Below are 22,346 nucleotides of genomic sequence, written 5' to 3' on the forward strand. Positions count from 1 at the left end.
CAATGTAAGGAGCATTCTTCCCACTGATCACCAATGTAAGGAGCATTCTTCCCACTGACCACCAATGTAAGGAGCATTCTTCCCACTGACCACCAATGTAAGGAAAATTGTTGCCACTGACCACCAATGTAAAGGGCCTTTGTTCAATGTCCCCTAATTAATTTGTTTTAGCAGGTGTTCCTTGAGACCTCAAAATTATTTAAGGGTTCCTCTGGGGTAAAAAGGTTAGGAAATACTGGTATACTTCCTGGACTAAGATGCGGGCTCAGAGACAATTTAGTTATGTAAATTGGGATGCCTGCGTTGTTCTTGGCAGTGTTCATAAATTACTGACACAGATTAGCCCCTGAGGCAGGCTTTCACCTTGTAACATGCCACAGAGGCACAATGGTGCAGTCTGGTCACTGGAGGAAATGGGACTGAGGAAAGGCTTCCTCCTGCCTGTAGCAGATTCAGCCTAAGCAAAGTCACTTGACTGGAGACCAAGGACTGTTTATGGGCATTGTTGTATATTTATTCATGCAGATTTGTAAAATGTAAAGCCTATAAGAAGCTTGCCTCTGATTTTAGTCATTAAATATTTGACAACATACAGTCATATCACCTTATTATGTGCCCTTTCCTTTGTACAGCTGCATAGGGATTGGGATTTACCTTCTCTCAATACATTCTATCAGTCTGCTCAGCATGAATGGAAAGGATCTCTTAGTGACCAGTCCTGAAGCTGTTCTTTTTTCAGCAAGCTTTCAACAAATAAGCCAAATGCATTTTCTGACATATATGGACCGTGACCAGACTGAGAATGTAAAGATCATTACATGAAATATCAACTATGGCACCGAAACCAGGTAAAAATGTAACCAAACTACATGATTTCAACTTCAGAGGAACCCAAAATGCTGAAACAGTAGAAATAAATATATAATCAAACATTGCTATTAGAAAATGTTTAATTTGCCTGGAGCATCGAATGAGCTTCTTTTGGTTTTCTAAAGGTCCAGGGATGAAAATTAAACAAGGATTCTAAAGAGTTGCTGTAAGCAACAAGACATTTTCCTCACTTCCTTTTAATGTATCAGCTTCTCCTAGTTTACCTTTACTCCCTGTCCCGACCTGCTTCAAGAGCTATACAGTTGACTCGTGTCCTCTTCTTGCAGGACAGCCCCCCTATTTTGCCAGTTAACCAAACCCTCTATGTCCATACTACCTTTCGTCTGCAGGAAGTGTCCAGCAAAGGCCACCTGTTGACACGTGTCCTCTTCTTGCAGGACAGTCCCCCTATTTTTCCAGTTACCCGAACCATCCACGTCCGTACTACCTTTCGTCTGCAGGAAGTGTCAAGCCAAGGTCACCAGTTGACATGTGTCTTCTTCCTGCAGGATAGTCCCCCCCCCCCCCCCATGTTGACAGTTTCCCAAACTCTCCAGGTCCTTACTACCTTTCTTCTGCAGGTAGTGTCCAGCCAAGGTCACCAGTTGACATGTGTCTTCTTCCTGCAGGACAATCCCCCTATTTTGCCAGTTAACCAACCAAACCCTCTACTTCGTCCATACTACCTTTCGTCTGCAGGAAGTGTCCCGCAAAAGCCACCTGTTGACATGTGTCCTTTTCTTGCAGGACAGTCCCCCTATTTTTCCAGTTACCGGAACCGTCCACGTTACCTTTCTTCTGCAGGTAGTGTCCAGCCAAGGTCACCAGTTGACATGTGTCTTCTTCCTGTAGGACAATCCCCCTATTTTGCAAGATACCCAAACCCTCCAGTGCCCTAATACCTTTCTTCTGCAGGAAATGACCAGCAAAGGTCACCAGTTGCCCCAATGCTGCTACTTGTCATCTCCCCTACACCAAATGATTAGAGGATGTTTAAATTGGATGTACTGCAGCAAAAAATGTTACAAACATGGCTGCTTGTCTTTGACCATGCACATCCATAATCTGCCATATAGATGCCCTGTTGTCCACCAACAAACTGACCCTAAAGCTGACAATACCACCAGTAAAAGTTTCTTTATGTCCTTATCAGAACCTTCACTCAATTGTCTAATAGGTAATGGGCTTCAAAACCATGATTCATTTCAAATGTGTTAATAAAAAAATTAAAAAAAAGGACTTCTTTTTTTTTTTCAAATAATGAAATTCTAATAATAAATGAAAAATCATTTGTGAAATTCCATTTATTCCAAATGCAAATGTTAAAAGCAAACAAAATTTAGAAGTACTTTGAAAGACACTGATCAAGTCCCTGATGGCAATTATCAAATGTAGTGATGATAGTTTTTGAATTGATGTTCATATGAAAATCTACCAGTGTATGGTAAGCTTAAGTATTCCTCTCCCAGTATTTGACATGATTTTTAATATGAACATTTGTAGAACATGGCCAGCTTAAAAGCTCCAATGACGTTGAAGTGCTGTGGCTTCCTCGCATTGAGGATTTGTCCAGCACTGGCTCAGCCCATCATGTTTTGTTTACAAAGTCTCAGAAGAACATTAGCGTAAATCTAGAGCGCCCCCTCCCCCCCCCCCCACATCCCATATAGGAAATTACATGAGTGTAATACTGTGGCCCCCATTTCCAGTATCTATACTAGGGTTTCTCAAACAGGGTACCATAGAACCCTAGGTTTCCTCCAAATGATGCTAGGGATTGCTCTTTGGCTAACTAACCACCACCATACCACTCTCTTCCTTCCTGTAAGAACACCTATGCCCCTTCTGTTTCCCACCTATTGCTTTGCATAATAGGCATTACCACCTCAAGTTCAATATATTAATTAAAACTTTATTATAAAAATCGACTTACACATGGCCATCCTAAAAACTCTAATGACGTTGGAGTGCCGTGGCTTCCTCACTTCGAGGATTTGTCCAGCACTGGCTCAGCTCATAATCTCTTTTTTTACAAAGTCTCAGAAGAACGTTGGAATAAACCTAAAGCCCCCCCTCCACATCCCTTGTAAAATTACACAAATGTAACACTGCGGCCCCGTTTCTAGTATCTATATCAGGGTTTCTAAACGGGGTACCATAGAACCCAAAAGGTTGCCAAGACCTGCTCTTTGGCCAACTAACCCCCACCATACTACTCTCCTCCTTACTGTAAGGATACCCAAGTCTCTTCTCTTTCCCACCTATAGACTTCCAGAGTAGGCATTACCACATCAAGTTCAATATATTAATGAAAACTCTCAGGTAATACTGTACTCAATTCAATATTCACCGATTTATTCTGATGAAGATGGTGGTCAGCCTTTAACCCATATTATATACGGGCAATATATGTAAAATGTAGATTAAGGTTTCTAAGCCAGGGAACCGTAAAACTATAGGGTTCCTCAAGAGGTTGCTAGGGGTTCCTAGGGCAATCTCTGACTCTCAGATAAGGTCCCACTGACACCACTGATCTTTTTAGCTATCTGTAAGGGGGTAATTCTTCCCAGTGACCACCAATGTAAGAAGCATTCTTCCCACTGACCATCACCTAATGTATCATTAGCTATCTGTAAGGGGGTAATTCTTCCCAGTGACCACAAGTGTAAGGAGCATTCTTCCCACCAAATTAACACTGTGGCCCCGTTTCTAGTATCTATACCAGGGTTTCTAAACGGGGTACCATAGAACTCAAAGGTTGCCAAGACCTGCTCTTTGGCCAACTAACCCCCACCATACTACTCTCCTCCTTACTGTAAGGATACCCAAGTCTCTTCTCTTTCCCACCTATAGACTTCCAGAGTAGGCATTACCCCATCAAGTTTAATATATTAATGAAAACTCTCAGGTAATACTGTACTCAATTCAATATTCACCGATTCATTCTGATGAAGATGGCGGTCAGCCTGTAACCCATATTATATACGGGCAATATATGTAAAATGTAGATCAAGGTTTCTAAGCCAGGGAACCATGGAACCATAGGGTTCCTCAAGAGGTTGCTAGGGGTTCCTAGGGCAATCTCTGCCTCTCAGATAAGGTCCCACTGACACCACTAATAATTTTAGCTATCTGTAAGGGGGTAATTCTTCCCAGTGACCACAAGTGTAAGGAACATTCTTCCCACTGACCATCACACTAATGTATCATTAGCTATCTGTAAGGGGGTAATTCTTCGCAGTGACCATGAGTGTAAGGAGCATTCTTCCCCCTGACCATCACACTAATGTATCATTAGCTATCTGTAAGGGGGTAATTCTTCCCAGTGACCACGAGTGTAAGGAGCATTCTTCTCACTGACCATCACACTAATGTATCATTAGCTATCTGTAAGGGAGTAATTCTTCCCAGTGACCACAAGTGTAAGGAGTATTCTTCCCACCAAATTAGCACTGTGGCCCCGTTTCTAGTATCTATACCAGGGTTTATAAACGGGTTACCATAGAACCCAAAGGTTGCCAAGACCTGCTCTTTGGCCAACTAACCCCGACCATACTACTCTCCTCCTTACTGTAAGGATACCCAAGTCTCTTCTCTTTCCCACCTATAGACTTCCAGAGTAGGCATTACCCCATCAAGTTTAATATATTAATGAAAACTCTCAGGTAATACTGTACTCAATTCAATATTCACCGATTCATTCTGATGAAGATGGCGGTCAGCCTGTAACCCATATTATATACGGGCAATGTATGTAAAATGTAGATTAAAGTTTCTAAGCCAGGGAACCATGGAACCATAGGGTTCCTCAAGAGGTTGCTAGGGGTTCCTAGGGCAATCTCTGCCTCTCAGATAAGGTCCCACTGACACCACTGATCATTTTAGCTATCTGTAAGGGGGTAGTTCTTCCTAGTGACCACAAGTGTAAGGAACATTCTTCCCACTGACCATCACACTAATGTATCATTAGCTATCTGTAAGGGGGTAATTCTTCCCAGTGACCACAAGCGTAAGGAGCATTCTTCCCACTGACCATCACCTAATGCATCATTAGCTCTCTGTAAGGGGGTAATTCTTCCCAGTGACCACAAGTGTAAGGAGCATTCTTCCCACTGACCATCACACTAATGTATCACGAGTTGTAGATATAGTCATTTTTAGTAGTGGATCCCTGAGACCGTAAAGTTATTTTTAAGGGTTCCTCTGAGGTTGAGAAACACTGATCTAGTCCCCCCCAACTTTACATGTCAATACATACGGTATTAGAGGAGAACAGGTACATATAAGAGGTGACTTACCGTCCATGTGGCTGACTTCGCAGTGCTGGATTGCTGAAAGGTGACCTCAAAGCTGTGGGGTCCCGGGTAGTCTGTGTTGGAGGGGATGACCGGTGCAGGTGACATGGCATCGAAGGTGGAGCTGGGCTGCGAATAGGGAGAATGTGTGGGGACATTCGAGTTGTGCTCTGGGTTGTACGGACTGGTGGAAGCTGCTCGGCTACCAATGCTCTGATCCATGGTGTTGTTCAGCAGATTGAACTGAGACTGCAGATGGTGGGAAGGGGAGGAGAGAGAGAGGGGAGAAAAAAAACACACACAGGTAAGAGGGACTGGAGCATCACACAGGTAAGACGGAGAGAAGCATCAGCTGCATTTTAGGATTCAAGGTGTCTAGTTACAGGAGTCTTAAAGGACTTGCTGGCTTTGGAGTCATTCGAAAAATTTCCCCAGGCTTTTTCCTTTTTGGTAACAGGTTAATACTTGTCAGCGGACAGATTGACAGGTCTGTTGTGAGCCAGCTCAGGAACACCTCCGTGCTGCTCAATACAAGGAGCGCTCTATAGAGTCAAAGCCTGGGAAAAGTTTAAATACCAAATCCAGTCCATTTATTTTAAATTAAAAGCCACCTTAATGTGGAACTTTAATCAGAAAATTGCCTGCTAGATCACTTCATACTGGCTTATTTGAAGGTATAGCCATGCAAAACATTTAGGCCCCTTTCACACTTGTGCGACTTAAAAGTTGCGCGATGTTGCTGCGATTTTGACTGGACTTGAAGCAATGCCTATGTCTTTGGACCTCAAAACGCATTAAAATCGGCCAAAAGTAGTGCAGGGAGTACTTTGAAGTTATTGCAACTTGAAGTCGTACAGATATGAACGGTACTTATTGGAAATCATGGAGAACGACTTGTCATGCGACTTTGCAGTCCTGAATCACAGGACAAGTCGCACAAGTGTGAAAGGGGCCTAAAAATAAGCACCTATACTGTGTTAAACACTTCAGCCCTGGAAGGTTTTACCTCCTTCATAACCAGGCCATTTTTTTGTGATAGTTAATTTAACTGACAATTGCGCGGTCATGCGTGGTAGTAGTTTACCTAGATTTCATTGCACATTGGAGAATGCAAAATCTGGTGCAGCTCTGCATAGTATTCAATCCGCTTCCAGGTTTTATTGCAAAGCTTAATTGAACAAGCTGAAGTTAGAAGTTAATTGGCTACCATGCACAGCTGCACCAGATTCTGAGTGCACCAGTTTTAGTAAATTTCCCCCAATAATGAACCAGGTGGTGAAAGAGCAGCTAACTTAAGTAAAGAGACCCTGTCACCAGACCATTTATTTCTCAAAAAATGTCTCATAAGATTTGTGTGTTGAATGTAATGTATTTTATACATTATGAAGATAGGTATTCCCGCAGCCACACACCTATCCGGCCATGTCATTATGAAGTAAAAGCAGCCTCAGCTCACTCCATCAGAAGCCATGCCCCCCCACCTCCAAATATGTTTTTGCCCTGCCCACAGGGCTTAATCATGGAGGCGCACCTCCATGATTAAGCCTTGGGAATGGGACGAAACACGTTGGGGACGTGGCTTCAGATGGACTAAGCGGAGGCTGATTTTACTTCATAATGACATGATGACATAATGACAGCTGCAGGAATACCCTGCTATCTTCATAGTGTATCCGGAGTGTAGTTGGTCTCACTCCCAGCCTGCACCCATCTAGAGCTTCCCACCTCACTGGGCTTTGGACGCTTGTGCAGGAGCTCCTAAGCTGTATTTTATGCATGTTATTTACCTGTAAAAGCCTATCTTTTGTAGACAACCAAATGCCCGGAGACTACTTCTTGGGGCCACCATCTTAGATGTGATGTCAGAAACCCCAGCAAACTCAGAGTTGACCCTCCACAGTATTCACCTTCACTCCTACAGTACATAAAAGCTTACGTAGTTAGGTGAAGGGAGAGGAGAAGGAGCTGGGCCAGCGTAGAGAGTAATTAGACCAGGGGTCTCAAACTGGTGGCCCTCTAGCTGTTGGAGAACTACAATTTCCATGAGGCTTTGCAAGGCTGACAGTTACAAGCATGACCTCCTATAGCCAGTGGCGGCTGGTGCTCCATGGGCCGGCGGACAAACCACACCATTCCCCCCCCGGACCACACCAGCCCACACACCATACCCCCCCCCCCGGACAACACCAGCCCGCACACCATACCCCCCGCCCCCCGTCGCTGGCTCACTCACCCTGGACTGATATGTGGAGGGCAGGCAACGGCGGTGGCTTCTCCTCCATGGGTCGGGCTTTCCCTGCGTCTCCTTCCTCCTTCTTGGCCAATAGCATGGCTTCTCCTTTCAGCCAATTGGGAAACGGGTCTCAGGACCCACTTCCTGATTGACCAGGAGGAGAATCCGTGTGACAATAGTGAATATTTATTCGCTATTGTCACACAACTGGGTGGGCTCAGGGCGCAGTTCTCTGCGCCCCGAGCCCACCCTTTTTTAAAACCTATTAGAGCCTCTGGCTCTAATCACGTGCTTCAAAAAAAAAAAAAACCCCATTGGAATCCATGCATCCGGCACCCTGCATGTAGATTAGGGGGCCGGACGCATGGATGGGGGGGGCGGCGCCCCTGCGCCCCCAATGGACAGGCCGCCACTGCCTATAGGCAGAGGCATGATTGGACTTGTAGTTCTGCAACAGCTGGAGGGCCGTCAGTTTGAGACCCTCTGAAGTTTGCAATACGGTACTGCGTTACTTTAACTGACAATTGCGTGATCATGCAACGCTGTACCCAAATAAAACATTTTTAGAATTTTTTCCCACAAACAGAACTTTCTTTTGGTGGTATTTGATCACCTCTGCAGGTTTTATTTTTTGGGCGATAAACGAAAAAAAATAGTCCGACAATTTTGAAAAAAAAATAAAAAATACTGTAATAAATTTTTTTACTTTCTGATATAAAAATTATCCAAAAGACAAAAAATAAAAAAAAATAAAATCTAATTTCTTCATCAATTTAGGCCAATATGTATTCTGCTACATATTTGTGGTAAACAGAAAACCCAATAAGCGTATATTGATTGGTTTGCGCAAAAGTTATTGCGTCTACAAACTATGGGATATATTTATCCACCTTCCACTTGACGATGCCCCACAGATGCTCAAGTCCAGTCCATCACCTTTACCCTCAGCTTCTTTAGCAAGGCAGTGGTCGTCTTGGAGGTGTGTTTGGGGTCGTTATCATGGGAATACTGCCCTGCAGCCCAGTCTCCGAAGGGAGGGGATCATGCTCTGCTTCAGTATGTCACAGTACATGTTGGCATTCATGGTTCCCTCAATGAACTGTAGCTCCCCAGTGCCGGCAGCACTCATGCAGCCCCAGACCATGACACTCCCACCACCATGCTTGACTGTAGGCAAGACACACTTGTCTTTGCACTCCTCACCTGGTTGCCGCCACACGCGCTTGAACCCATCTGAACCAAATAAGTTTATCTTTGTCTCATCAGACCACAGGACATGGTTCCAGTAATCCATGTCCTTAGTCTGCTTGTCTTCAGCAAACTGTTTGCGGGCTTTCTTGTGCATCATCTTTAGAAGAGGCTTCCTTGTGGGATGACGCTCTTGTTGCCACATGTGGCTGTGACACAGAGAGGAGCTGCAGTCCAGGAAACAGTACAGGCCGCACATGCAGGAAGTAGCCAGAGGTGGCAGCAAAGAGCCCGATGTGAGCTCAATGACACAGAGCAGCAGCAGCTGCCAACTCACACTCAGAAAGCCAGCGCAGCCATGGAGCACCTCTGAACCTGCCCCCTCCCTTTTCCATCCTCGCCAGGCAGCCGGGCGTGTCCAGACACTCAGGGCCCTTACAAGTGTACCCCCCCCGATGGCAGCCCTGAGTGACACTAATACAGTGGTCACTGTACTAATGACACTGGCAGGGAAGGGGTTAACATCAGGGGTAATCAAAGGATTAAAATGTGTCCCTAGGGAGTGCTAACTGTGGGGGAGATGCTTGTACTGCAAGAAGACTGGAGATCCGTGTTCCTGCTTAGCAGAAACACAAGATCTCTGTTTTCTCCTGTCATAGAATGGCAATCAGCTTTGTTTATATAGGCAAACCTCCGTTCTGTCTTCCTCGGGAACGATCGGATCCGTTGATTGGCTCCCGCTGGGTCAAATCACAGCGGAAGCAGGTCGCTGGCAGCACGTGTGTGCGCCCCAGACCCAGAAGTGCAGAATCACATACAATTACGTCAGTGGCGGCTGGTGCATTGGGGGCGCAGGGGCGCCGCCCCTCCCCCCAATTCCATGTGTCCGGCCCCCTTATCTACATTTTCAATGGGGGTTTTATTTTTAACCATGTGATTAGAGCCAGAGGCTCTAATAGGCTAAAAAAAAAGGTGGGCTCTGCGCCCCAAGCCCACCCAGTTGTGAGACAATAGCCAATGAATATTCGCTATTGTCACACGGATCCTCCTCCTGGCCAATCAGGAAGCGGGTCCTGAGACCAGTTTCCTAAATTGTTGAAAGGAAAAGCCATGCCATTGGGCATGGAGGAGGAGGAAGGAAGGAAGGAGACGCAGAAGAGGGGGAAGAAGCTGAAGGCGCTGCTGGGTGATGAGCCGGGGGGGTGGATGGGTCTTGCGTCCTGCTGTGGGTGTGCAGCCTGGTGTGGCCCGGGGGGGGGGGCATGGTGCCCCCCCCCAGCCCATGGAGCACCAGCCGCCACTGGATTACATGATCCTGCACAGGGGAGCCGCTTTGCCGCTGTATATTTACTATATACGGTCGGCAAGCAGGTAATGATCTCATTGCTCGCACTTTGTGCTGTTGCTGCTATATGAGTATCATACAAGTTCAAGTAGGAGCCGTTTACATCAATGATGAGATTGCACACCCACCTCGCCAACCACTTAGAGTGATAAATGAGGGGTGGACGGCCGAAACTACAAGACAAAGCGCCAAATCCTTCATAGCGGAAGTTAACCCAAGTGTGTTTTTTTTTGGGATAAATAATACATTGGTTCCCTCCATACAATTGTAGCACTTAAGGTGGACAGGCCGAGAGTAGCATCTGCATTAGGAGACCACACATCAGCCTGATCGAGTTACATTGTGGAGATAACCTGTGCCCCCCCCATTGTACACACAGACAATGGACAGAGATTACGCATCAGAGAAGTTTATTTGTGGAAGTGCCTGGAGGGAAGTAGACACCTATAGAAGGCAAGGGCGACAGAACCAGCCAGAATGGCCGGCAATAGACCTGGCAGCTTTCCAGAAGGTTTTACAACCTATAATTATTGTAAAACGTAACTAAAGCCAAAAACAAAAAAATATTTTGTAGCTTACCAACCATTGGATGTGGTGGCTGCATTAGTTTTCCTTTATATTTCCCAAACTTTTATCCCTTTGTATTCATGTGGTGATTGGCCAGCTAAGCCGGCCATACTCATGTAGTAGCACCCTCCTAGATAGGTACTAGGATAAAAGCATTGTTATGCTCCATCTGCTTATCAGGGGAGCCTGATCTGTTAGTTATGCCTGTTGTATGTGTCCAGGTGAGAGTCACTTGGTCTGAGGGAGTGTCCCCACTGTATCGAATAGGGGAGCCTGTTGGACAGTGGAGGAAACCTGGCCAGTGGCAAACAGGCTTTTGTGGCAGTCCCAGTGGGAGGGCACCACTGCAGTGCATCCTGGGATTGACCATAAAAGCCACAGGACAGGGTGATCTTTGGCACGAAGTAGAGTCCCAGGAGGAGGGCGATGGCTGTCTCTCCTCCTGCAGCCTGAGGAAAGTGGTCCCAGGCAGTCGGCCTGGTGGGCCAGGTGTGGAGCTGAGCCTTGAGGGTCCTGGAAAGCTGACGGTGGAGCTGCATGCAGAGTCACCTGGGAAAAAAAGTGTCCGTGAGTACCAGGGGGCTTGCCAAGGGGTCTGCCCAGGAAGGGGGACCACTCCAGTGAAGTCAGAGGACAGAAGGTCAGCTCGCACAGGTAGCAAGAGTAAAGGGGGTGCCAAGTAGAAGCCAGAAGAGCAGGGCCGGTGCTAGACTATTTTACGCCCTAGGCAAGACCAGCTACTCGTGCCCCCCCCCCCCCCAAAAAAAAAATAAAACAAAAAGGTAAGGGTTTAAAAACTCCTCTATGTCATATTCAGTGACCCTGATCTGATGGTTCCTCCATGTAATTCTTTCATACCCAGTGACCCCCATATTCCTCCATGTCACTCCCGGGACCCTGATGTCCACCTATGTCACACAAAGGGACCCTAATGTTTTCCCATGTCACATTCTGGGACCCCAATATTCCTCCACGTCGTACTGTCATACCCACTGACCCCGATGTTCCTCCATGTCACACCCAGGGACCCCTGTGTTATTCCATGTCGTGCTGTCATACCCAGTGACCCCAATGTTCCTCTATGTCACACCAGGGGCCCCTAAAGCTCCTCCATGTCACACCCGGGGACCCTGATGTTCCTCCATGTCACACCTGGGGACCATGATGTTCCTCCATGTCACACCTGGGGACCATGATGTTCCTCCATGTCACACCTGGGGACCATGATGTTCCTCCATGTCACACCTTGGGACCTCAATCCCCCATGGCATACCAAGGGGTCACAATTCCTCATTGGACACCTGGTGACCCCGAACCCCTTTTACACTCGTGACCCCTATCCACCATGTCATACCTTTATGACTCCGATTCCCCATGGCACACCTGGTGACCCCAATTCTCTTTCACACCAGGGATCCTGCATGTCACACCCAGGGACCCTGATCACCTGTTCTGGGGACACCAACTGGACAGTATGAAGAGATTGGCCCGCACTCTGCCCTCCTTCACCATGATCCTGCTTATTCCTTCTCCCAGGACGCTCCTCTCCTGGACCACAGTGCTCACCACAGCTCCAACCGGCTCCTGGTGGAGGGAGAAGCAGCAGTCAGAGAGCTCTGCACATCCTTCATCACCAACCTCCTCACACCATTCTGGTACCTTGTTGCTTTTGCTCCAGTAAAGGTGCTGCCCTCCAGTGCCGAGCTCCGGCTCAGGTTCAGCTCTCCTCCGTTCCCTGCCTTATACCGACCCAGGGAAATGAACGGCTGCCCATCAGCTCAGTGTAGAGAATCACGTCCTGCTCAGGGTTTAGGCCGCTCAGCTCCAGATGAAGAGGATCATTATGCAGGCAGCACTCCGGTGGGCTCCCTTCCTGCCTCTTGGGGCCCCCCCAACAATGGTGGGAATCCAGGGCCTGGTAGTTCCGCCATTGCCCCAGACACCTGGCATCTTCCTCTGTCCCTTCTTCCTCCCCCACTGCCGCAACTCCCCTCAGCTCCCAAGGATCATTCATGATGGAGAGAGAGTGCTGACTCGTGGCTGTGCCCCTAAGTGGCAATGCGCCCTAGGCGGCTGCCTAGTTTGCCTAGTGGAAGCACCGGCCCTGCAGAAGAGCAAGAGTAAAGGGGGTGCCAAGTAGAACCCAGAAGAGCAAAAGTAAAGGGGGTGCCAAGTAGAACCCAGAAGAGCAAAAGTAAAGGGGGTGCCAAGTAGAACCCAAAAGAGCAAGAGTAAATGGGGTGCCAAGTAGAACCCAGAAGATTAAGAGTAAAGGGGGTGCCAAGTAGAACCCAGAAGAGCAAGAGTAAAGGGGGTGCCAAGTGGGGCCCTGAAGAGTAATTCACTACATAGTTCGCTTATCAAATTCTTCACTTCAGTGGCAAGGTGAAGCAGCGGCCTTGCCGCACTCAATTTAGCTAAAAGTCCTCCAGTTGTGCATAGTTCATTAAGTTGGAGTTTCCCACTCATCCCTTCTCCCATCCCAAGTTCTAAAATAAAACAACAAAACCAAATCCCCTGGACTGTTTTCTGACTGAGCCAAACATTTAAAGTACTAAGGATTCATAAGTTGTTGCTATGGGTAACCCAGGGGAACCCGCTTCAAGCAGCTCCCAAGGGAGTAGTATTACACACAGATCAAAATTAGTTCAGTTCGGCAGGGACTGGCTGAATTTCAATCCATTTATGGGCAGGCTGGTTGTACACAAGTCGGTTTAATAATATTTTGACCAACAGAAGGCATTAATGCCAAATGCATAAATGTTCATAATTGCAAAAGAAATGCGTCTTTTATCACAATTTTTCTGCTGCTTTTCTCCTGTAAGGACAAAAGGCGTCAAAAGAATACAGCATGCATGCGGCCAAAGGGAGAGCCAAATCTAAAATTTTGAGGTGTCACCAGAACAGGAAGAGAGAGGAAGATGGGATTTCCCTCACTTCCTTTTGTTTTCACAGAACAGGAAGTAAAGAGCAACCTTTTAACCACTTCCCGACCGCCCGCCGCCTATTTACTGCTGCAGGCTGGCCCTCCTGTGCGAACCGACGTAGACCTTTGTCGGTTGTGCGCCTGCAGCTAGGGGGCGAGCCCAGAGTCCTGTGTTGGTAAACAACAAAGAGCTCTGCCAGTTTCTCATCCCATCTCAGATGAGAAACTGAGAGATCATTAGTAAAAAGCCGCTCATATTACACATCGTTGGGTACATATTTAACCCACTGATTGCCCTAGATGTTAACCCCTTCCCATAGAGTGTCATTAGTACAGTGACAGTGTACAGTATTATCACTGATCACTGTATTAGTGTCACTGATGAATTTAGTGGCAGTTAGTCACCCCCGCACCATGTCCGTTCGTGGCAGATTGTCCGTCACACTATTGCTGTTCCATTATAAGTCGCTGATCACTGCCATTAGTAGTATTAAAAAAAAAATTCCAGTATATATCCAATAATTTGTGGGCACTATAACGTTCATGCAAACCAATCAATATATACTTATTGGGATTATTTTTAATCAAAAACATGTAGCAGAATACATTTTGGACAAATGTTAAGAAATTTGATTTTTTCATTTTTTTTTATTGGATATGTTGTATAGCAGAAAATAAAAAATATTTTTTTTTTCTGGCACAATCATTTTTATTATTAAAAAAAAAAAAAAAAAAAAGTAAGTATAACAGAATAGCAACCATTCACCCATGCAGGGGTACAACAAATCAAACATAACTTCCAGACATGGGCAAAAAAAAGACATGAGCGGTTAATTTAGACGAATGCGTGTCAACTGAGCAACCTAGGGGTGCAAGCTGTAGAGGTGCAACCTGGGCCCAAGGGCCTATTGAGGGAGCACATGTATCAGGTGCACTAGTATGCATCAAGGGGAAAGGTACGTATAGTTCTACTGGGCACCCCCAGCCGGGGGTGAGTGACTAATAATGAAGAGGGAAAAGGGGGGAGCAAATCCAGATTGTTTTTGTTTTTTTTAATTTTCTAGCTTTTTTTTTTTTTTTCTTTTATATTGCAAAAAATAAAACAAACCCAGTGGTGGTCAAATACCATCAAAATAAAGCTCTGTTTAAAAAATTATATAAATTTGATTATATAAATCAATTAAAAAATTATATAAATTATAGAAAATGATATAAATATAAATGTGAAAAAATTATATACATTTTGTTTGGGTACAGTGTTGCATGACTGCGCAATCACCAGTTAATTTAGCTGAGTGCCAAATAGCACTGACTAATAATGAAAAGGGAAAAGGGGGGAGCTAATCCAGATTGTTTTTGTTTATTACATTTTCTGGCTTTTTTTTTTTTCTTTTATATTGCAAAAAAAAACAAACAAACCCAGTGGTGGTCAAATACCATCAAAAGAAAGCTTGGTTTAAAAAAATATATAAATGTGATTATATAAATCAATTAAAAAATTATATAAATTATAGAAAATGATATAAATATAAATGTGAAAAAATTATATACATTTTGTTTGGGTACAGAGTTGCATGACTGCGCAATCGCCAGTTAATTTAGCGCAGTGCCAAATAGCACTGACTAATAATGAAGAGGGAAAGGGGGGGAGCTAATCCATATTGTTTTTGTTTTTTTAATTTTCTGGCTTTTTGTTTTTCTTTTATATTGCAAAAAATAAAACAAACCCAGTGGTGGTCAAATACCATCAAAAGAAAGCTCTGTTTAAAAAAATTATATAAATTTGATTATATAAATCAATTAAAAAATTATATGAAATATAGAAAATTATATAAATATAAAATGTGAAAATATTATATAAATCTGTTTAAAAAATTATACAAATTTGATTATATAAATCAATTAAAAATTATATAAATTATAGAAAATTATATAAATATAAATGTAAAAAAATTATATACATTTTGTTTGGGTACAGAGTTGCATGACCGCGCAATCGCCAGTTAATTTAGCGCAGTGCCAAATAGCACTGACTAATAATGAAGAGGGAGAAGGGGGGAGCTAATCCAGATTGTTTTTGTTTTTTGTTTTTTTTTTTCTTTTATATTGCAAAAAATAAAACAAACCCAGGGGTGGTCAAATACCATCAAAAGAAAGCTCTGTTTAAAAAAATATATAAATTTGATTATATAAATCAATTAAAAAATTATATGAATTATAGAAAATTATATAAATGTGAAAAAATTATATAAATTTTGTTTGGGTTCAGTGTTGCATGACTGCGCAATCGCCAGTTAATTTAGCGCAGTGCCAAATAGCAAAAAATGCCCTGGTCATGAAGGGGTTCAAACCTTCCGGAGCGGAAGCGGTTATTATAAAGGTTTGATATTCCATAGATGAGCCGTCCTGTTTTTGCATCGTTACCCGATCAATTTGTCCATATTTAGCACTATACCCAATAAAACTGTTGGCTTTGTCATTGCCTTGATGAAAACGTGTGACTCTTGTAACTTTCATAGATATATGTTAAAAATAAATATAATGCAATAAAGCGATCAATGTTACATAGGATGATGCAAAGTATTTAGCTGTCTGACATCACACACTAACACTTCACAGACGTTTCTTTCAAGTCCTACAACCAATCTCTGACCTGGAAAGGAGCGATTGCCTCGTTAACTGTGAGTTATTGCTCTGCTCTCAGTTCAAACAGACTCAGTGAAAGTGGGAAATATGTGGAAATATTAGATGTGATCACTATCTCCCCGCCATGCACCATTTCATCTTTTACATAATGACCTCGGGTTGTTTTTCACCGAATTACTACAAACTTAAAAAAAAACAAAAAAAAAAATGTTATTCTATAATTTCAGCCAATATTGTGATCAGGTCCAGACTAGCAATGTGACAATTCTGGCTTTTGTGAAAGGAAATTGTTGGCTAAAGTATTTATAGCTCAATAGTAATCCTGCTAAGTACGAGAGGAACCACAGGTTCAGATATTTGGTGTATATGCTTGGCTGAGGAGCCAATGGGGCAAAGCTACCATCTGTAGGATTAGGACTGAACACCTCTAAGTCAGAACCCCCCCCCCCCCCCTAAAGGGGATGATACCGAAGTGCCGCGGAGCCCAGGTTAGACGGATCCCCCCACCACCCCTTCGTCAGAAGAGGGCGGCTTCTCTCCCGGAGCGCACCACATGCTCATTGGGAACCCGGTGCTAAATCATTTGTAGACGACCCGATTCTGGGTCAGGGTTTCATGTGTAGCAGAGCAGCTACTCTGCTGCGATTTATTGAAAGTCATCCCTTAAACCAAGCTTTTGTCGTGTGTGTGCCAGAGGGGCTCCCCCTTCAAGAAGAAAGAGAAAAAAAAGTATTGATAGGTCTATGGACTCCTCAACTAGAGTCCACCCCATTTCTAGCTTTATGGATACCTCAGCTAGAGTCCCCCCCCCCCCAAATTAATAGCTCTTTGGACTCCTCAGTTAGAGTATGTCCCATTTATAGCTCTATGGACTCCTCAGCTAGAGCCCATCCCATTTATAAGTCTATGGACTCCTCAGCTAGAATCCATCCCATTTATGCCTCTATGGAATCTTCAGCTACAGTCAGTTTCGTTTGTAGCTCTATGGACTCCTCAGTTAGAGTCCACCCCATTTATAGCTCTATGGACTCCTTAGCTAAAGTACGCCCCATTTATAGATCTATGGACTCCTCAGCTAGAGCCTGTCCCATTTTTAGCTCTATGGACTCCTCAGCTAGAGTCCATCCCATTTATAGCTCTATAGACTCCTCAGCTAGAATCCCTCCCATTTATAGCTCTATGGACTCCTCAGCTAGAATCCCTCCCATTTATAGCTCTATAGACTCCACAGCTAGAGTCCCCCCATTTATAGCTCTATGGACACCTCAGCTAGAGCCCGCCCCATTTATAGCTCTATAGACTCCTCAGCTAGAGTCCCCCCATTTATAGCTCTATAGACTCCTCAGCTAGAGTCCGCCCCATTTATAGCTCTATGGACTCCTCAGCTAGAGCCCGCCCCATTTATAGCTCTATGGACTCCTCAGCTAGAATCCCCCCATTTATAGCTCTATAGACTCCTCAGCTAGAGTCCCCCCATTTATAGGTCTATGGACACCTCAGCTAGAGTCCCCCCATTTATAGCTCTATGGACACCTCAGCTAGAGCCCGCCCCATTTATAGCTCTATAGACTCCTCAGCTAGAGTCCGCCCCATTTATAGCTCTATAGACTCCTCAGCTAGAGTCCGCCCCATTTATAGCTCTATGGACTCCTCAGCTAGAGTCCGCCCCATTTATAGCTCTATAGACTCCTCAGCTAGAGTCCACCCCATTTATAGCTCTATAGACTCCTCAGCTAGAGTCCCCCCATTTATAGCTCTATGGACACCTCAGCTAGAGCCCGCCCCATTTATAACTCTACAGACTCCTCAGCTAGAGTCCGCTCCATTTATAGCTCTATAGACTCCTCAGCTAGAGTCCCCCCATTTATAGCTCTATGGACACCTCAGCTAGACCCCACCCCATTTATAGCTCTATGGACTCCTCAACTAGAGTCCATCCAATTTAGAGCTCTAGACTCCTCAGCTAGAGTCTGCCCCATTTATAGCTCTATGGACACCTCAGCTAGAGCCCGCCCCATTTATAGCTCTATGGACACCTCAGCTAGAGCCCGCCCCATTTATAGCTCTTTGGTCACCTCCTCTAGAGTTTGTCCCTTTTATAGCTTTATGGACTCCTCAGCTAGAGTCCCTTCCATTTATAGCTCGATTGACACCTCATCCAGAGTCCGTCCCGTTTTTAGCTCTATTGAAGTAAAATGGTGAACACTGTACTACATACAGGTGATGGAACCACAGAGGAAGAGGTAATTTTATTTTTTGGGTCAACCTATATTATTCTCTTTTTTTCCATAAGCCTAACATTGGGGAGTTGTTTGTGGCTGTTTGTAACCGAACTGGGATACAAGTGTTTGCTTTATAGGGACTCTTAACTTCAACTAAGGACTTTGTTGGACTATGGACACAGGTGCTTTCCCGGAGCCATACGGATCTCTAGATTGGTATGTGGAATGCTGTTTCTGGTACATCTGAGGCGGTATTGGTATTTTTGACCCTCGGTTCATCATTATCTGGATCTCCCCTTTGGTGGCCATACCGCAGGACATCAGTCTTCATTGTGACAATTTGGCGCAATATATATCTGGTAAGCAGAATTGCATGGTGTGGTGGTAGTTGCACTGCGGTGGAGGACGTTCATCACGGACTCACTCTCCCAATCTCCTACTTATGACCTATTTGGGCCTTTATTGTCCATTTGGACTCATTATTTATTCAATTTTTTGAATTTGATCTTTTATTATTCACCTGATTTAATTTTCATCTCAATTTTTCACATTGTACACATTTAAATATTTATTTATTTAATTGATGATTATTTAGCCAATTTCTTGCATTCTCATTGGAACTCATTATTTATTAATTTTTTTTTGAATTTGCACATTTATTATTCACCTGATTTAATTTTTCACCTCGATTTTTCACATTGTACTATATATTCATTTAATTGATGATTATGTAGCCAATTCCTTGCATTCTCATTTGTAAGTGCAGCTTTTTTATTTATATTAGCATTTGTGCTATCTCACTTTAAGTTGCAGCTTACCACAATCAACGTATTAGCGCAGTTATATATTTGATGCATTTAACATTGGGGAGCAACTACGAGGGTATAACATAACATTACACACGACAAACAATTGTACCATTGTGTTTATCAGTGATAAAATTATTGTTAAGAATTTTATTCTAGTAGATGAAGAGGAAATAAAACATTAGAGAACACTGATATTGAATACTGATACTTTCTTACTATTGTATTAGTTTAAAACTGTCTTTATAAACCTTTATGCCTTTGTACCTTTGTTATGGGTTTTATAAAATGCCATAAAACAAGTTTGTCTCAAAAACTGCCAGAGTCTGCAAATAACTGCTTGAGCTCATTTAAACTCTCAACTTTGTACCTTCCATGAAGTATAGTTCACATGGTGTGTTTGTTGTGGAGCCGTCAGCCAGTGTTTGTTTAGCGCTAGACTCGACAAGACGACTAATCATACAATTCTTTTGTGCATTTTTCCTGCAATTTAAACCACTTTCGATTGACCTGGAAATGAAATGCTGATCGTTCAAATGTGGAAAGAAGAGAGGTTTTGATAGACCACAAGGAGATTTAAAAGTGAAGTCCATCTCTTTGGCCATGTTGAATGCTACTCCCATATTTAGGATATAAAATGAAGCATGGTCACAGGCTGCAGCCCCCCCCCCCCCAGACCCTAACCTTTCCCCCCAACCACCTAAACCCCTACCTTACAGAATCCAGGGTTTCTTCACCCCCCCCCCCCCCCGCTCCTGCCATTTTATGAATTTGGCGTGCCTCTCTGTAGCTCCACCTGTGTCCTTCATTCACAGGAATCCGTGAATGAAAAAACTACAAATCCCATCTGCCACTGCAGCAGGAGGCCTAAATGGAGCACAGGTATGGGGATATCATCCCAGACCTGGGCTGGAGGAGAAGTCCGCAGGGGCATTGCACCGTGTGATCCACTGATCGCGGTTGCAATGCTTTGCAAGCTCGAATGGAAAAAAAAAAAAAAAAAGTTGTTCATTGCAAATACTATAAACTGCACTATGGATATCCCCCCCCCCCCCCCAAAAAAAAACCCAATAAGCATATACTATAACCAGCTGCTAATATAAATAAACACCCCAGTGCTTTTTACTTAACAATTTCTGTATATAGCGCTGATACATACATTGACATTTTATTAATTACTGTAATATGGGTGCAGAATTTATTTTTTATTTTTTGCAAAATACAACTCAGTAGAAAAATGTGATCGCTTTCAACGAAATTTTATATATTGTACTATTTGATTTATTATTTTATTAATTTATTTATTTTTTTACAAAATTTTACAAATTTTTGTTTCCATTGATTTTTTTCAATGAAGCTGCCAAATTATTGCCCAATACCAATCAATCAAATTCAGGTAGGCAATCAAACTCGTAGGTGGCAAATTACACAAATTGCATGATTTCAAGCAACCATCTTAAAATGATCAATTTGTGGTTGAAGCTTCCAGCCAGCATTACCCTAGATTTATTCCATGCACACACATTAATGCATGATATATGTGCGTTGCCATGAATGGCCGTGATATATGTGCGTTGCCATGAATCCTGAATGGTACCCCAATGTACCTGCCTTAAAGTTAAACCAGGGAATATCTGATTTTTACAAGTACAACTCAGCGGAAAAATTTGATTGCTTTCAACAAAATGTTATATATTTGATTTATTATTATAATTAAGTTATTTTTATTTTACAAAATTTTATTGGTTTCCATTGATTTTTTTTTTTTTTCAATAACCTGTAGTGAAGCTGACAATTTATTGCCCAATTCCAATTAATCAAATTCAGGTAGACAATCAAACTCTTAGGTGGCAAATTACACAAATTGCATGACTTCAGGCAACCATCTTAAAATTATCAATTTGTGGTTGAAGCTTCCAGCAAGCATTACCCTAGATTTATTCCATGCACACACATTAATGCGTGGTATATGTGCATTGCCATTAATGGCCATGGTATATGTGCGTTGCCATGAATCCTGAATGGTACCCCAATGTACCTGCCTTAAGATTGATCCAGGGAATATCTAATTTTTACAAGTACAACTCAGCGGAAAAATCTGATCGCTTTCAACAAAATTTTATATATTGTACTATTTGATTTATCATTTTATTCATTTATTTTTATTTTACTAAATTTTACAAAATTTTATTGGTTTCCATTGATTTTTTTTTCCAATAACCTGTAATAAAGCTGCCAATTTATTACCCAATGCCAATCAATCAAATTCAGGTAGACAATCAAACTCGTAGGTGGCAAATTACACAAATTGCATGACTTCAGGCAACTAGGTTAAAAATTTGTGGTTGAAGCTTCCAGCCAGCATTATCCTAGATTTATTCTATGCGCACACATTAATGCGCGGTATATGTGCATTGCTATGAATCCTGAATGGTACCCCAATGTACCTGCCCTAAAGTTGATCCAGGGAATATCTGATTGCCTCTCGGGGAATCAGGAAGGATTTTTTTTTCCCTGCTGTAGCAAATTGGATCATGCTTTGCTGGGGTTTTTCGCCTTCCTCTGGATCAACTGTGGGTATAGGATTGTGTATATGGAATTGTTTTTTTTTTATTTTTTTAAATGGTTGAACTAGATGGATTTGTGTCTTTTTCAACCTATGTACAGGACACCACAATGCACAAGCGTAAATGAGTTGTGAGCTGTGTTGCCCAATGCTAATAAATAATAAAAATGCCAATACTGCTTTACCTATATTAGATATTGATACTTTCTCACTACTGTGTTTAAAATCATCTTCATATACATTTATACCTATTGTTAATTTATTTAAAAAATCCCATAAAAAAAAAAAAATAGTCTCTAAAATTGCCTGAATCTGCAAATAACCTCTTGAGCTCATTTAAACTCTTACCTTTGTACCTTCCATGGAGTATAGTTCACATGGTGTGTTTGTTGTGGAGCCGTCAGCCAGTGTTTGTTTAGCGCTAGACTCGACAAGACGACTAATCATACAATTCTTTTGTGTATTGTGCCTTGGTTAGCTCTTATCCCCAGCAATGTGGCTTTGTAAGCCGGACAGACGGCAAACACTCGCTAAGTTCACTTTAAAGAAGTTTGCTCATATTGTGGATGTATGGGAAGACAAACTCGGCCTTAAAACAGATTTGACAAATGTTGAGCTGACAAAGCGTTCTGTAAATATCGCCAAGAAAACCGGCCAGGTAAGAATACCAAATTTGATGACC

At 43.2% G+C, this 22,346-nt stretch overlaps 1 protein-coding gene across 5 annotated transcripts in view; it reads right to left on the minus strand.

Moving 5' to 3' along the window:
- The window catches only part of TP73 (tumor protein p73), a gene marked incomplete at its 5' end in the record, with an annotated part of 321,522 nt that overhangs the window by 113,691 nt on the left and 185,485 nt on the right, over window positions 1-22,346 (minus strand). For all 5 annotated transcript variants that reach the window (XM_082273310.1, XM_082273309.1, XM_082273308.1 and 2 more), the window contains one exon: window positions 5,169-5,414. In XM_082273310.1, coding sequence (XP_082129436.1) covers window positions 5,169-5,414 — 246 coding nt within the window. The remainder of the gene's footprint in view (window positions 1-5,168; window positions 5,415-22,346) is intronic.

Source organism: Pelophylax lessonae (assembly GCF_965119305.1).
Source record: "Pelophylax lessonae genome assembly, chromosome: 12".
NCBI classification, from domain to species: Eukaryota; Metazoa; Chordata; class Amphibia; order Anura; family Ranidae; genus Pelophylax; species Pelophylax lessonae.